Genomic DNA, 16,618 nt, shown 5'->3' on the forward strand with positions numbered 1-16,618 from the left:
ATCTAAAAGTTACGGGTTTCATCTGAGTTGTCTTCTACACTCTGTAGTCAGTCAGCAGCCTACAAGGGTTTCCTCAGACAGGCCCATGTAAGTTCTAGAGAGCTGAAGTTAGGTGAAATGATTCCTACCCAGACCGATCGCTGCGAAGGTCAAACATCTCCTGTTGCATCTGGGAGCAGGGGTGCTCCTGCTGTGGGGACCCCAGGACCAAACCCGCCTCCTCTCTCCCTCGCTGATGATGCGCTTGTGTCCCCAGCTACAGAATCTCACACCCCCTCACCCAGCCAACCCCTTCAAGTGCAGACAGGTCATGATAAGGAAAGCACCAAGGCCCAGCAGCTAAATGCCGTGCAACACAACGCTCGCTGCCCAATCTACCCGTGTGCTCCACAAAAGAGCAGAATCACCCAGCGTTTCTCGGCTTCTGCTTTCATGGGCAACATCCTGAGCACGTTCGCCTAAGATTTTGATGTCCAACACATGATTTACAGACGTAATTGTTTGTTTGTACGGGGGTCAGGCTTGTATGTGTTCAAAGGAAGCTACATTCTGTAAATATTATGGCTCTGGTAGCAGTTGTTTCTGTGTCGGGAAGGCTAATAAAACCATCTGGCAGGCAGAGCTCAGCCTCCTCAAGCCATCATCTGCGAGAACCTTCCCAGCCTCTATTTCTATCTCTTTTCTTGGGTCTGCCCTGCCTGTTTGCTCCATGGGCTTCCCCACCCGGTGCACAGAATTGCTGTTTCCAAGAGCCATCAGCCCCTCGCTGTCTGTCTCTCCATCCTCTGTCCAACCTGGCTCAGGACTGATCTCCAGCAGCACTTGTCTCTTTGCCTGTCCCCTCCTGCCTTCCTGGTTAAACCCCCTTGGCAGGGTGAAGGTCTGGCTGCTGACTGATGCTGCCAGCTCCATCAGCCAGACTGAGATGGGTTTTCTCTGTCAGACTGCGGCACAGGAGGAAATTAAGCCAGAAGGAGCTGAACATATTGTTTCTGTCCCTCACCGCCATCTCCTCTGGTTTGGGGGCTTTTGAGGATCAAGGTAGTGAGTATCAGGCACCAACGTCCCAGCAGAGGGTAGAGGCAAGAAGAGTTGGGACATCTCCACGCTGGGAAGCAGACAAGGCACAGATCGGGCCAAGAGCGTGGCCGTGTTAACCCTGAAGAACAGGAGAACAGATGAGGCAGGACTTTCTGGACCACAATATTTCAGCATTATAAACTAGTGGGCAGTGTGAGGCAACCGTCACAACGGTAATTTTGAGAACAAGCAAGGGCACCCCATGGAGCCAGCAAGGGAAGAAACTGCAGACAACGATAAGTTACATGAAAGACACTTTTATTAAAATAACTATTAAATATATATATAAATAACTATTAAAAATAAGTTTGAGGTGGGAACCAGCCCTGCCCCTGGGAGTCTCTTTGAGCGTGGCTGTGTCCTGGGGGATGCACGACTGTCCACTGCTGGGCAAGAGCTCTGCTCCCGTGGGTGCTGGCCCGGGATGCAGAGGCAGGGCTGCCCCTCTCTGCAGCCATACAGGATCAGGCAGCAATTCCCATCACAGGGGTCTCACCCACCTCTTGGGAATCTGCCCTATCTTCAAAGACCCTCTGAAGAGCCACTTTGACGGATCCCCTGAACCTGGACTTGCCGTAGTTCCCAACCAGGACGTAAATGACCGGATTGATGCTGCTGTTGACAGAGGCCAGCAACAGGCAGATCTCAAAGACAAAATTAATGTAGACGAAGAAGTTGAGGAAGATCTGGACACTGAGCGGGATGCCAAAGAGGAGGAAGAAGAAAACAGTGAGGAAGATAACAGCGTACAACCTCGCCTGGTTGTGTTGCCAGGGGCTATGCCTAAGCTTGATGAAGAGGATCACGTTGGAAAGAACCACAAAGGGAGTGAAAAAGCAGAAATTAAGAAAGCACGAGGTTCCAAGAACCATCCAGCAGTGTTCAGAGTGACCCAGGTCACACACAAAGTACACCAGCCCGGCAAGGACGAAGGCAAGGGCCCACAGCAGGCTGCACACGATGGCTGACAGGAGCTTCGGGCGGTGGCATCGGCACCAGAAGGGCCAGAGGACACCCACACACCTCTCCACACTGATGGCCGTGAGGAGATAGAGGCTGGTGCTGTACATGAGCAGAACCATGGAGTGAAATAGCGGCAGCACCCGCAAAAGCTCTGGCTGAAAGCAGCTGAGCATGGGCATATGATATATTACAAGGAAAACCGAGGTGCAGAGGAGAAAGCAGGAGTCAGCCACGGCCAGGTTCAGGAGGTAGGCGGTGAAGGGGTTCCTCCTGATGCGGAAACCGAGGAGCCAGAGGATGGCCCCGTTCCCCACCAGCCCACACAGGCAGATGAGCAGCGTGATGCTACCGGTGACGATTTCAGGGATGTGTTCTGCAAAGCACCTGGTCCCATTGTGTCCATCTCCATAGACCATGCTCTCTGTAGGCGCCGGGGACACTGTGCGCCAGTCACGGATCGTGTTGTTGGGATGTCGATCCATCTTCCTCCTTTCTCACTCGTGCTCGCCTGGGGAAAGACAAGAGATGAAGGCAAAATTAGTGACTCTCCACTCCCCAGTATTGTGAATGTCCTCTGGTCATTCAGTCTTCCCCCCTCCTCCATGGGCTACAACATCTGCAACCCAGAGAAAATAAGAACTGGGAAGAAAAAAAAAGAAGAAGGGAAGGGAAGGGAAGGGAAGGGAAGGGAAGGGAAGGGAAGGGAAGGGAAGGGAAGGGAAGGGAAGGGAAGGGAAGGGAAGGGAAGGGAAGGGAAGGGAAGGGAAGGGAAGGGAAGGGAAGGGAAGGGAAGGGGGAAGGGGGAAGGGGGAAGGGGGAAGGGGGAAGGGGGAAGGGGGAAGGGGGAAGGGGGAAGGGGGAAGGGGGAAGGGGGAAGGGGGAAGGGGGAAGGGGGAAGGGGGAAGATATCCAGAGAAATAAGGGTAGGAGGAAAAAGTTTGGGCCCAGGGTGGCAGGAGACAAACAAAGAGCTGGAAGAGGGGTGGAGGGAGAAAGAAAAGACATGCAGAGCCATTTGCCCATTAAGGACTGAAAAGGACTGAGGAGGTGACTGGAAAGAATGGAAAGATAAGGAAGAGCAGAGCAGAGTGCCCCAGCGACAGGAGTGGAGGTGAGCCCCAGACCCCTCTCACCAGGCGTAGGGGGTCCAGTGAGGGCAGAGTCCTTGCATGCACAGCCTTGGTATCCCAGAGCTGCACACTCCAGTCTTCTCTATCAGACTTACATGTGCAAGTTTACAAAGCTGTCATGCCAAAATCATCCCAGATGAGAACTGACCACCAGGAACAAGGTAACTCCATGATGAAGTTCTTCCAACAGTCCCCGTGCAGGCTCTGGCACCCTGTCTCTTCCTCAGCTGGAGGCCAAATGGGCCCTGGGCCCGCGGTCCTGGGTTTCTGCTCAGAAGTGGGTGGCTGCAGGCACACAGATGCGCCAGAGCTTGGTCATCACTTCTGAGAGCAGAGGAAGCAGCTTACCAAAGAGTCACCCTCACGGGATGGGCGTTGCAGGCTGCTCTGGTTGTTTCAAAAACTTCCTGTTTGCAAACGTGCTGTCATCTTGAGCACAAAATTATCATCTTTCTTCTCATCCGCTTCTTCTCTTCTGTGCCTGGTGGCAATGTTCCATCGGTGTGAACGTCCAGTCTTTGCCACAAAAGCGCACCAGCTCCACACCAACCCTGGGGAAACGATGCTCAGGCACAGCACCCGCTGACTGTCACTTGCAAGAGCTGAGCTGGAGACCTCCATCACCCCATGCCGTGAGGAGGTCAAGAGGGAAGTGGGGCGGCGTGACGCACCCACCCGCCACGTCCCGGGGACAACGCAGGCCACTGGACCTGCCCTTTCTGACACTGGAGAGTGGGTGGCTGCTCTGTGCCCCAACCTCACGTCTCACTCTGCTGAGGTTGCAGGGGTGTGGCGTGAGTCCTTGGAGGGGATTTGTTCCTCACGAGTGATTTCTGCGGGGCAGGAGACTCCCCATGGCAGCAGCCTTATCCCTTTACCCTGCTCCAAGCATCTTTTTTGGGGCCACGGAGATCTGTCTTGCTTCCATGTCTGCTGTACAGCAAATCTAAACAAATATCTCAGAAAAAAATCATTGGAGATTCCCAGAGCAAGGGGAAGCAAATCCCGTCCAGCCCAGGCTGCAGTCCTGCCTGCACCTCCAGCCCAGCTCCAGGCAGAGGGGCGGAGGGGATGCCGTGTGCCGGCGGGTACTCCTCTTCCTCACAGCTTTCACCAAACGGGAAGTGAAACACTCCTGACGTTAGTTAACAGCCCTGATTTGACATGAAACACAGGCTCCTCAAAATGCCTTAATAAATAACATTTATTTAAATGATAACGAAGCTGGACCGAAAGAGAGCTTTGGTGCCATGACCTGCCCCGTCCGGCCCCGACTCTGCAGCGTCTCCAAAGCCCCCAAGCTGATCCAACCACCGGCTGGTTTGAGAGCGGCTTCAGCTTCCCCAGGGTCATGGGCTCTGGCACCACCAGGGAAGGGGCTGCGCCGAGACACTTCTTTTTATATTTAAAGGAAGAGTTCAACAGAAAATCAGATTCAAGGAGGGAGTAACAGGACCCCTAAGCAGGACAGTGAGAGCCCAGCCAAGCGTAAGGCAGAGGCTGCTGTGGGGACGACTCCTCCTGACGTGGAGAAGTGCAGCCAGCAGCTATTTGGCTACGTTTCCCAATTGTTTGTAAATACTGTTAAATATTTGTTAAATATTAAATGATGTTTATGTGATAAGTAAACAACAAATAGTAAATAATAAATACTACTAATAGTAAATAGTAAATAATGAACTGTAGATGGGAAATAATGAACAGTAGATGGTAGATAATGAACTGTAGGTGGTAGATAATAAACAGTAAATAGTAAATTACTGAATAAATAATAAATTATAAGTAATAAATTATAAATAGCAATAAGTAACAACAAATATAAATAGCAAATAACAAATACATACAAATAATAGAGAAATTAAGCTATAAATAAGTAATAATAAATAATATTTGTTACAATTATTCATGTGATAAATAATGTTAAAGCTGCCCTTTGGGGAAGCTCCCTCCTGCCCAGCGGCCGCATGCCCAGCCGGGTGGGTGCTGGGCAGGGTGTGCATGAGGCCGGGGGACATGGTTCCTGGTGGCAGCTCCTGTCCCAGGGTCCGGGCACACCCGAGGACAACCAGCACAGTGACAACGATGATTATTGCACTGAGCAGTTGTTTGTTTATGTCACCTTGTGGCAGCCACTGAGGCATCAAAATCTGATTCTTCATCAGGATGGCAGTTACTAAGTCCCACTGATGTGGTGACAGCCGTGCTGGGGACAAGGGTGACAAGTTCCTTCATGTTGATGTCCCTAAAGGAACCTTTTGGCATAATTTTAAATGTTTACATTTCTTCTCTCTATGGTAAAAACAGGGAGAAAGGGACAATATTAAGAAACAAACTCATAGTCTTTAATTAAAACTGGAGTTTTGCCCACTCTGAAGTCACACAGCTCTCAGAAATAAGGAAATATGGAAAAGGCTTGATCAACTTCTCCCAGGAAGACTCTGATTTGCTTTTAGATCACTATGATCCCAGAAAAAAAAAAAAAAAACAACAAAAAAAGCAGAAAGGATTGGAGATGGTCTTTTCCCATCTCTGCCATACCCAGGGCCAGCTGGACAAAACACCAAACCACAGCAACATATGTGTGAACTGAACTTAATTAATCAGCATTCCTCTGCCTGCAGCTCACACTGTGCCGCTGGGGACGGCTCGAGCGGAGACGCTCATTTCCCAGCAGAAACATCTTCTTACAGCCCACTCAGCAGTCAGAGAGAACCCCTAAAATTATAAGAAACTAGAAGAAAATTATAGACAAGTCTAACAGGGTAGTAATGAAAAATATATAATCGATAACAAAGGGCAATCCTTCCACCCGGAATTGTTTAAACAGCTCAAGAAAAATTCAGGTATCTCAGTGATGAGCTTCCAAGTGTCCCAGTCAGTAATAACGCTGCCGAAGCTTGTAATAATTATCACTGCCATCTCCAGCTCTCACTGCCTTTGTCCCAAATGTCCTTCCAACCACAAATCCTTTGGGCCAACACGCTCCAAATTCCCCCTCAGCGCACTCCCAGCATCTGCTCTGGCCGTGGAGGAGTGGGCAGGGTGTAGCAGGATCCTCCGGGAAGCCCCTGCCCACGGGAGAAATGTGCTGGGCTGGCTGGGAACAGTCACCCGCTGCAGGACCGCGGGCGATACACCCCGCCAGCTCCGAACCAGCGCTGCTGCGGGGCTTCTCCTTCAGCCCCTGCAAAAATTAACCCAAAGGTAGCTTTTTCATGCTAAAGTAATGTTAGGATTAGCCAAAAATGTCCTGCCCGGGCTGTGTTAAATGCAATGCAATTGCACTGCAGCTCCGTCCCCGTTGCTCCCAAAGCTTCTCTTCAGTCAGATTTCCATGGGGCAGAGGGAAAGCACGACCTGGTGCTTTCTTAATCCATCTTCAGTCAGCGTGAATCGGCACGGATCTGCAGAATGGTACCTCCTGGCTTCTGCGGCTGCAGGGTGTGCTTCACCGTCCATCCTCCTCCTCCTCCCGGGAAGGCAGAGCCTGCAGGCACCGGCGCTGTGCCCAGCTCTGGGTGAGACCCATCCATAGCCGTCAACAGCACAACAGCATCCCAACAGCTTTCACTTCCCAGATGGTTTTTTCTCACTGAAACTCATCCAAATATGGTTCTGCTTTTATTTTGGCTTTCCCCAGGGTACAAATCTTGCAGGGGTGACCATGTGAACCCCCTGCCTTGAGGAGCCCCTGGTGCTGGGCAGCAATTTGTGGGAGCGTCTGGGGAGATGTGAGCTGTGCCGGCACTTGGGGGCTGAGAAAACCCTGGTGTGTGCTCCTGAAGAGATGTAGCACGAACCGATTTCAGCAAAAGGCTGACAACCTTTCTGTGGGACCGAGGGGTGATGCTGCCTGCTTAAAGTCTGTTTTCTTAAGATAAAAATAGACATCTGGAAAAAAACTCTATGTCAGCTGCAAAATCTTACCAATCAGTGTTAATGAGCCATCTCTGGCCCTGCAAGCATGGATGTCTGCACTTGTAGGAGAGAAGGTGCCTACTGATATGAGAGCGATAAGGAGGCTCCTGGATGACTCCTCCCCTGAGTTTTTTTACTAATAATACTTTGTAGTTCGCACGCATGGCACAGCCTTGATTGAAAAGAAATGGCACAGATCTTTAAGCATTTGCACAGGGAGAAAAAAAAAATCCAAGCCTACCAAGTCACGAGAGAAGGGAGCCGTTCCTTCAAGCTCAGAGGATGTAATGCTGGCAATTAAGAATTGGCTTGAATTGCACAAAATGAGAGGATTTGTTGTTTTGTGTAAAGGATTGTTCCCTGAGGCATAACAGCGTGTTAAACACAGTCGCAGGTTATGATATTCAGATTTAATTTTGCTGTCTTTTGTAAACTTTGTAAAAGGCTAGCGGCAGTACGTGCCCTTCTGCACTAGGCTGTCTTCGTGGTGAGTTTATAACAAGGAGAATTCCCCTTTCCAAAAGAAGTGGCCATGAGGATCGTGCAGAGCCCAGTGACCTCTCGCTGGAGCTGCCCCGTCTCCAGATGAATCATCCCTCCCACTGCCAGCAGTGGCTGACCGTGCAGATAGTGGGGCTGATAGTGGGAGAAGTTAAATGAGTACAAGATAAAATCTGTTTCTTCTTTTCCCCATAACAAAAGAAAAACAAGACACACCACACCCCCCCCCAAAAAAAAAGAATCAAAAAGAGGGAAAGGGTGATGCACAGCAGTGCTGCTACGCAGGGCTCTCTTGCCTGCGACTTGGGGAGCTTTTGATTTTTTGAAGTTAATTTAGCAACATCCTGTCCTTTATTATTAAAAATACTCTACAGAGAATCCCAACGCACCCAAAATTCAGCCTAACCAGGTATCAGGTAAGCGAAGAGGCTCAGCAAAAAAACTAGAGGCAGAAAAGAGATTCCTATCATGCCCAGACTAATGTCTCCGTCTGCTTCACTAAACCTCATTGGAAAAAAAAAAATATCTGTTTCTTCATGAACTCAGTGTCCTGATTTGAAAAAACAGAGACATTGTCAGCTGTCCTTCCCACATGCAGCAGGGAATTCCCAGTCTCCTGCCAGTTGCGATGTGTTTCTCTGTATTTCCCAGCTGAGCGGCTGGAGGGAGGTGGATGGAAGCACTGACGGGGGCCAGAGGTCAGCTCGGCTGCAGCCAGCCTGCCCAGGTAATTAGTGGCCAGGGAACAGAGGGCTTCCTCCCCCCCACCATGAAGGACTCCAGTGTGACTCAGACTATTATATTTAGCCTTAAAAACAAAGCAAACAAACAGACAAAACCCCCAGAAAAGAACCTTGAAGTCAGCACACAATAATAATCTCTTTGGGAACAAACATGTAACTTCTAAGAAATCAGCTCGTCGTGCACACAACAATTTGGTAAGACAGCTGGAGTGGTTCATTTCTGGATGCTTCAGATACTTGAAGAATGAGTGGGAGGTTTCATTCAGAAATCCTCTGGGCGCTGCTGATGCGCGGTGCTGCAGACACACGCGCGGATGTGCTGCTCCCAGGCTGTCCCCGTCCATCCCACCCCGAAGTCCAAAGTCCGGGAATGCCACAGGGAAGATGCTCTTTCCCTTCTGACTCTGCAAACTGGCAAGCAGCCCCATCGAGGGCTGACGCGGCCACCACGGTGGTTTTGCCTGACTTCAGGGAGCTGGGATGCGGCTGATGAATTTAGCTGGGGGATGCAGGAGAAGGGAGTGGGGAGGATCCTGCAGCTCCCACCAGCATCCCCAGGGCTCGTGGCTCAGCGACGAGCTCTGCCCATGAACTTGGTCTGGTTTCTCACACAAAACGCAGGTGATAGGGTCTGGTTTTGTAATACAGCCCCTGCTGAAGGAGGGGACTTTGATATGAAGTGTCTTGGATACAAAACCCTTGGAAACAACTCTGCCCTTACTGAAAGCCCTGAAACTGCAATTGTTACTGGGATAAATCCAGTGTCTTTGGGAATCAATTTTAAGTATTCGCAGTGTGTTTTAGAGCAGCCAAAGGCTACTGCAGCAAAGAACCAGGTAACCAGCCAGGTAGCTGGCAGAAAAGCCAAAAATGCCTCCCAATTGCAAAGGCACCGTGGCATGGGAGGGGCAGGGTGCTCCTCGGGACAGTGCGTCCCTCCGGAGAAGCTCTGCTATTTTAACCACCACAACAAGGATGTTAATTGCACAAAATTTATTGGCTTTAACATTAAGCCCTTTGCAGGCTGTGGGGTAGCTGCAAGGAGTTTGGGGTTCCCTTAGACCTGCTTGGTGGGATGGTGGGGCCAGACCGGGCATGGGGGGCAAGTGCCTCCAAGGAGATGTTCTGCTCAGTCCTGAGCAGGAGCCGTGAGCCACGGGCGGGTTTAACAACATCCAGGCTGAGCTCAGGAGCTGCAGCCCAAGGTGTGTGGGCTACCAAAGGCATGGGATCATGTAAAAACAACCACAAGCACTCCCAAGACTGAGGAGGAAGATGTGGTGAAGAGCTGGGAGGGGGAGCACAGCACCCCAAAACCTGGTCTCTCATAGCTTTCATTGCATTACTAGGGGGTGTTAAGCAATAATTAATCTGGGCTATAAGTGCTAGTATGGTGGTAACCTGGCTGAAAACAACTGTTTTCTGTCCTTCAACTGGGCTGTCAAAGCCTGCAGCAGACTGACAAATGTTAGTTCTTGGCTCCAGTTTGAAGGTATGTGCCCTTGGGCCCAGGGGAGGTTTTGGCAATGATCCCCGTGCTCTTCCCAGAAGGGGAGTCGCTTCTGAGAAGCGCCCGGCCACCCCACCAGCACTGCCAGCACCGCCAGCACCACCGGCATTGCCGGCACCACCAGCACCGCCAGCACCACCAGCACCACCAGCATTGTGCTCTGCTGCTGGAGGGGTGATGCCCCCCTGGGGGTGCTGAGGTCCTGGGAGCCCTGAGGCAGGCAGAGGAGAAATGAAGAATGGCAGAAACCTGCCAGGAGAGGGAAAGCAGTGAGCCAACGGGTCGTAATTCAGGGAGGGGTGTTTCTAATCAGGAGTAAAAGAGGAGCCATTCACAAAGTTCTGCTTGCGGTGCTTCTGGCAAAAGCCACTTCCTTTGTGGCAAAAAAAGAAAGCAAGATAAATAAAAACAAGGACGCAGAGCTCTGACGTAGCCGCAGTTACAAAACCATTCGCGACTCCCCCACTGCATCTGGGGGAGTGGGGTGTGCTGCCGAGGGGCTCACGGGGACAGGGCTCCAAGAGGAGCCAGCGGGATGAGAGAGGGGACCTCCTGGTGACCAGGGCACTTTCTTCTCCATGCAACTGTCCTGGGAGGATCCGCTTCAGGGGATGGATCCAAAAGGAGTGGAGATGCCAAGACACCGACACTGATCTGCCTGAGCCCAGCTGGAAAGACAGCCCTTGCCTGCTGCTTCACCAAAGTTAACAGTTAAGTGCGGTTTTCCTTCATCCCTACCCCACCTTCCTTTCCTCCAGCATCCACTGCCAGCAGCTGCATTCCTCCCACCTCTCCTGGTGACCGGCAGCAGTCTCCCCAGGTTCTCTCCTTGCTGCCCTGCACTTGGTTTCTGCATCTCCTGGTGCATGTCCCTCTCCCTTCCTTTCCATCTCCATGTCCACCACTGCCCTCCCCAGCACGTCCTGCTTGCCCTCCACTGGTGCCTTCCCGGCGCAGGAAGCTGGAGAGGGGCCACATGGCTCAGCCCCGGATTCTCCAAGCCACTAATTACCCATCCACTCTGACCGCAGCCGGGGACAACATCCCACCACCGGCCCAGCATCCATGGAGATGAACCACATGTCCCCACCTCCCGCACCACCCACACCGACCACCGATGGAGAAGGCTTGTGCAGGATAGACGTCACCGACGTGGCCATAGACACTGTCACACTGCTCATCTGCCTCTGCGGGCTGGTGGGGAATGGGGCCGTCCTCTGGCTCCTCGGCTTCCGCATCCGCAGGAACTCCATCACTATTTACATCCTCAACCTGGCCATTGCCGACTTCACCTTCCTCCTCTTCATGGTCGCCTCAGCCCTCCTCTACATGATCGACAACTTCTCCTGCTCCCCCACTGTGTCCTTGACATACCTGAGGTCACTTTTCCTGCTCTCACTGTTCTCCTACAACATGGGCTTGTACCTCCTGACAACCATCAGCATCGAGAGGTGCGTGTCCATCCTCTGCTCCAGCATCCACCGTCCCCAGCACTTGTCAGCCATGGTGTGTGCCTCGCTCTGGGCCCTCTCCATCGCTGTCATTGCTACAGTGACTTCTCTGTGCCTGTCACAGGAGCATGAGCACTGCCAGATAGCTCTTATCTCCATGTACGGCCTCAACTTCCTTATTTTTGCTCCACCCATGGTCATTTCCAGCACAATCGTCTTCATTAAGGCCCAGTGTGGCTCCCAGCAGCACCAACCCAAGAGGCTCTACATCGTTATCTTCCTCTCCGTCCTCTTCTTCCTCCTCTTTGCTCTTCCCCTCAGCATCTGGAATTTCCTGCAGCAGTTTGGCTACAGTGTTGTGTCCTCCCAGGTTGTTTTCCTGCTCGCCTGCATCAACAGCAGCACCAACCCCTTCATCTACTTCTTGGTGGGGAGCTGCTGGAGGCACTGCTCCTTGGTGTCCCCCCAGGTTGCCTTCCGGAGGGTCTTTGAGGAGCCAGAAGACAACACAACATGCAGCAACGATACTACGATGGACACGCTGGCCCCAGCCTGTTGAAACCTTTCCACTGCTCTGCTTAAGGCCCCCGGGACAGTGGCTGAGGGTTTCCTTGAGTAACCAGATTAATAAATGTCTGCAGTATTTCCCCTGACGTCACCCTCTCGTGGTGTAATTCTGTCCCCTGCAGGAGAGGAGAGCAGGGGCATCGCGGAGGTGGATGTGGGGAGGGATGCTCCGCGGAGAGCGTGTTGGAGCACGACTTTCCTCCTCCCTGCCGGCCCACCCCACATCTTAGGGCACTGGTCCCCTCCGTGCTCCCCAAAATCCCCTGCTTTTTGGGATGAGCGTTGCCTTCGGGATACTCTGACTCATCTACAGAGTGGGAGTAAAACCCATTCAGTGTCTTAAATCCCTCTCCCCATCCTGCGCAGCCTCTCTGAGCTCTGCTCCCCTGCAATGGCAGTGGGGGGGGACCACTGCACCCCACCAGGCTCTGCCAAGGCCCCGCCGCCCTCCCCTACTGCTGGTACCCGGTTCCTGTATCTCACTGCTGCCTGATATCAATAAACAGCATCGTGCACCCTGAGCTGCCTTCAGTCCGTGTGCCAGTGCTTGCTGCCTTCGTCTGGGTCCTGCTGCCGGCCGGGGCCACGGGTGAAGGGAGGGGGGATGTGACGACTTGTGCTCACCGGAGAAAAAATGATGCCAACGGCCCGCAGCTGGGACTGCACCAGCACTCCCAGTGCAGGCAGGATGGGCCCAGGGGTGCAACGGTGCCCCCAGACTGGTTTATTAGTGTCACAGCAAGTATCTCCCCAAATACTATTTTTTTTAATTTTGTAAGCCAGGTCTAAGCGTAAAGGACTCTTGTTTTCCTTCTGAAATTCTTCCTCTCCCCTGACTCTGGCAGGCTGGAGCATTTCTCCTTCTTCAGCAGGCCAGGACGCTGCAGCAGCAAGGAGAGGGGGAGTTCATGGCCCCCAGTCTGGCCACCACCTTCCAGGAGCAGGGTGCCACGTCTGTTGGCCACCACGGTCTCCATGGGGCATCGCTCAGGTCCCTATGGCTTTGCCAAGGTCTCAGCTGGTGGCAAAGCCTCCCCTCACCGCGGTGGGGAGAGCTGTGGGTGTGCAGAACGCCGGTGCCAGAGCCAGCAGCCACATGTCAGATGGCTCCTGACCAAACGCCATCGTGCCGGGCCTCGGTTTCCCCCAGCGCCACGGCGGAGGAGGAGGAGGAGGAAGGTCCATCGCCCGTCCTCGAGCTGCCCTGGGGACACGGCGAGCTGCGAGCTGCAGTCTCCTCCCGCGCTGCCCCACTGTCACGCCGGGGGCTGGTGCTCCTCCTGTCCTGATGAGTGTGGACACCCACCCCCTCCTGCACCCCCTGGTCAGCCCCACCATGTCCCACACCAGCCCTACCACGTCCCACACCTTCTCACCAGCCCCACCACATCCCACACCAGCCCCACCATGTCCCACACCTTCCCACCAGCCCCACCACATCCCACACCAGCCCACCACATCCCACACCTTCCCACCAGCCCCAGCACGTCCCACACCAGCCCACCACGTCCCACAGTGTCCCACCAGCCCCACCACATCCCACACTCCCCCCTTCTAACCCCACCACCTCCCACACCCCCCATGCAGCCCCCACCACCTCCCACCCCCAGGCCAGCCCCACACCTGAGGCTCCAGTGCCTCCCTATGGGCTGCCCACCCCAAGCCGCCCCATAAGGTTTTAGGGGGGGCTGTTTCTCGGGGATACCCACCACTCCTCAGAGCTTCCCCTCCGGTGTCCCAAACCCCTGCGAACCCCCCTCCCCGTCCCCGCCAGTGACCGCAGAGGAAGAAGAGGCGGCGGATGGAGTCAGCGACGTTTATTGGGGCGGGAGGAGCGGGGCCGGGGCCGGGGCCGGGCAGCACAGCGAACCGGGGGGGCAGGAGCGGGGCTGTCGGGCACCGTCCGCCGGAGCCCCCGGCCCGAGCCCCGGGGAGCCGCTTCCCCAGGGGCAGGCGGGCCCCGGGAGGGTTTGCGGAGGCCTCTCATCTCCTCTGCCCTCGCTGGAGGGCAGCAAAGCCCGGCGGGACGCGCTGGGAAGCGGGGAGCGGCCGCCCGGCCGGGAGGGAGCGGAACGGGGAGAGGGCGGGGAGGGGATTGAGAATGGGGTGGGATGAGCATGGGATGGGATGGGGATGGGGTGAGGGTGGGATAGGGATGGGGATGGGATGGGGAAGGGGATGGGGATGGGGATGGGGATGGGAGGAAGATGAGATGGGGGTGGGAATGGGGTGGGATGGGGATGGGGATGGGGATGGGATGGGATGGGAATGGGGATGGGGATGGGATCAGGATGGGATGGGAATGGGGTGGGATGAGGATGGGATAGGGATGGGATGGGGATGGAGATGGGGATAGGAGGAAGATGACATGGGGATGGGGATGGGGATGGGGCTGAGGTGGGATGAGGATGAGGATTGGATGGAGATGAGGATGGGAATGAGGTGGGATGAGTATGTGGAAGGGGACAGGGATAGAAGGAAGATAGGATGGGGATGGAAATGGGATGGGGATGAGGATGGGATGGGATGGGATGGGATCAGGATGGCATGGGAATGCAGTGGGATGAGGATGGGGATCAGATGGAGATGGGGATGGGAATGGGGTGGGATGGGATGAGGATGGGATGGGATGAGGATGGGGATGGGGATGGGATGGGGATAGGGATAGGGATAGGAGGAAGATGGGATGAGGATGAGGATAGGATGTGGATGGATGTGGATGGGGTGAGGATAGGGATAGGATGAGGATAGGATGGGGATGGGGATGAGATGGGGACAAGATGGGATCAGGATGGGATGGGATGGGGTAAGAGATGGGATGCATCCCCACACACAGCTGCAGGAAGGTGAGCTGCGGGCCCGGCCGGGAGCAAGGGTGGGCAGCTGAGTATGAAGCCAGGGTGGGCAGCGCAGCCAGTGAGACCACAGTGATCTCTTAGGTAGAGATCGTGGTGACCCTTGTCTCTTCGAAGACCCTCCGGAAGGCAACCTGGGGGGACACCAAGGAGCAGTGTCTCCGGCAGCTCCCCACCAAGAAGTAGATGAAGGGGTTGATGCTGCTGTTGATGCAGGCCAGCAGGAAAGCAACCTGGGAGGACAAAACACTGTAGCCAAACTGCTGCAGGAAATTCCAGATGCTGAGGGCAACACCAAAAATGAGAAAGAAGAGGACGGTGAGCAAGATAACTATGTAGAGCCTCTTGGGTTGACGTCGCTGGGAGCCACACAGGACCTTAATGAACAGGATCACATTGGAAATGACCATGGGTGGGGCAAAAATAAGGAAGTTGAGGACATACATGGAGATAAGAGCTATCTGGCAGTGCTCATGCTCCTGCAACAGGCACAGAGAAGTCACTGCAGCAATGACAGTGATGGAGAGGGCCCAGAGCAAGGCACACACCCCAGCTGACAAATGCTGGGGGCGGTGGCAGCGGTACCAGAGCGGACAGAGGATGGACACGCACCTCTCGATGCTGATGGTCGTCAGGAGGTACAAGCCCATGTTGTAGGAGAACAGTGAGAGCAGGAAAAGTGACCTCAGGTACGTCAAGGACACAGTGGGGGAGCAGGAGATGTTGTTGATCATATAGAGGAGAGCTGAGGCGACCATGAAGAGGAGGAAGGTAGAGTCAGCAACAGCCAGGTTGAGGACGTAGACGGTGATGGGATTCCTGCGGATGCAGAAGCCGAGGAGCCAGAGGACGGCCCCATTCCCCACCAGCCCGCAGAGGCAGATGAGCAGCGTGACAGCGTCTATGGCCACGTCGGTGACGTCTATCCTGCACAAGTCTTCTCCATCTGTCTCCAGCACAGGTGATGTGGGAGGTGGGGATGTCTGGTTCATCTCCATGGTGGGGGGCGGGACGTGGTGCCCGGCTGCGGTCAGAGCAGACGGGGAGTTAGTGGGACCCCAAAGGATGTGTCAGGGAGAGGGGTCCTGGTGATGTGGCACAGCAGGACTGGGGACAGGGGGGTGACAGGGGGGCTGGGGAGGCAGCTGCCTCCCCAGTGATGGGCTGGGGGGTGGTTGGAGGAGAAGTTGGAGGGGTTCCAGGTGTCCCCAGGTGGGATGCGCGTGGGAGCGGTGAGGGGGGCTGTGGGGAGCTCCAGGGAGATGCGAGCAGCAACCCAGGCTGGGCTCCGGTCCCAACTCCCTACCTTTCCAGGCAGCAGCCTGGGACTGACCTGCCCACGCGTCCGAGCGGAGCACGCTCCCTCCCTCCGGCTCACCTTGCCACGATCTTCTCAGATGAGGAGAACTGGGGTCTTCACATCCTCAGAAGCTCCAAGCAGCCCGTCTCATCTCCAAATAAAGCTGCTCTTTGGGGCGTTTCTGCAAGATCATGGGTCAGGTGGTCAAGAGAGCGCTGGACAGTTTCAGAAACACAGGCTGCATCACCAAGCCTCTTCTCCCATCAAATTTCTGTTGGTCTTGTGGGAAAGGAAATGTTTTGTCTGAGAGAATACCCCAGAGGATGAATACTGCAGCAGCTACATCTTGCTGTGAAAGTATCTTGATGCTTTTAGGATTCAACCAGATATCTCATTAGACTGGTAATTACCACCTTCCTAATTGTTTTACTGTGCTCCAGTCTCCTCCCACCACCCTGCCCTGATGCTGGCATCCTTCTGAGATTCTTCATTACTGTGTGCATTCACTTTCCAGTCTCCTGGCATGTGAATTATCGCTGTCTCTCCTCCGTCTTGGTCGTGCATCAGGCCTGGGTGGGAATTTGGTGTTCGAGCCATTGG

The 16,618-nt window shown here is 54.1% G+C and overlaps 3 protein-coding genes across 4 annotated transcripts; 1 reads left to right on the plus strand and 2 right to left on the minus strand.

Annotated features, from left to right (window-relative positions):
* Window positions 1-1,321: 1,321 nt before the first annotated feature.
* LOC141930739 (mas-related G-protein coupled receptor member H-like) lies at window positions 1,322-3,609 on the minus strand. 2 transcript variants are annotated; one of them, XM_074841964.1, is made up of 2 exons: window positions 3,269-3,609; window positions 1,322-2,551 (listed from the first exon to the last, which is right to left on the minus strand). In XM_074841964.1, exon 2 carries the CDS (start codon window positions 2,523-2,525, stop codon window positions 1,545-1,547), a length of 981 nt encoding a protein of 326 aa, XP_074698065.1. In that variant the 5' UTR covers window positions 2,526-2,551; window positions 3,269-3,609; the 3' UTR covers window positions 1,322-1,544. The 2 variants fall into 2 exon arrangements, with proteins under 2 accessions (XP_074698065.1, XP_074698064.1); XM_074841963.1 differs by having other exon boundaries at window positions 3,177-3,608.
* Window positions 3,610-9,683: 6,074 nt separating this feature from the next.
* LOC141930655 (mas-related G-protein coupled receptor member H-like) lies at window positions 9,684-12,384 on the plus strand. The gene is made up of 2 exons (XM_074841841.1): window positions 9,684-10,555; window positions 10,877-12,384. Exon 2 carries the CDS (start codon window positions 10,911-10,913, stop codon window positions 11,853-11,855), a length of 945 nt encoding a protein of 314 aa, XP_074697942.1. The 5' UTR covers window positions 9,684-10,555; window positions 10,877-10,910; the 3' UTR covers window positions 11,856-12,384.
* A 2,208-nt stretch (window positions 12,385-14,592) lies between these two features.
* On the minus strand, window positions 14,593-16,382 carry LOC141930866 (mas-related G-protein coupled receptor member H-like). Its single transcript, XM_074842287.1, has 2 exons — window positions 16,097-16,382; window positions 14,593-15,742 (listed from the first exon to the last, which is right to left on the minus strand). Exon 2 carries the CDS (start codon window positions 15,714-15,716, stop codon window positions 14,799-14,801), a length of 918 nt encoding a protein of 305 aa, XP_074698388.1. The 5' UTR covers window positions 15,717-15,742; window positions 16,097-16,382; the 3' UTR covers window positions 14,593-14,798.
* Window positions 16,383-16,618: the final 236 nt, after the last annotated feature.

This window comes from Strix aluco, chromosome 16, assembly GCF_031877795.1.
Source record: "Strix aluco isolate bStrAlu1 chromosome 16, bStrAlu1.hap1, whole genome shotgun sequence".
NCBI classification, from domain to species: Eukaryota; Metazoa; Chordata; class Aves; order Strigiformes; family Strigidae; genus Strix; species Strix aluco.

Bases quoted from the DNA above. Each gene is read 5' to 3' on its own strand.
- LOC141930739 (XM_074841964.1), bottom strand. From the start codon at position 2,525: ATGGATCGACATCCCAACAACACGATCCGTGACTGGCGCACAGTGTCC.
- LOC141930655 (XM_074841841.1), top strand. From the start codon at position 10,911: ATGGAGATGAACCACATGTCCCCACCTCCCGCACCACCCACACCGACC.
- LOC141930866 (XM_074842287.1), bottom strand. From the start codon at position 15,716: ATGGAGATGAACCAGACATCCCCACCTCCCACATCACCTGTGCTGGAG.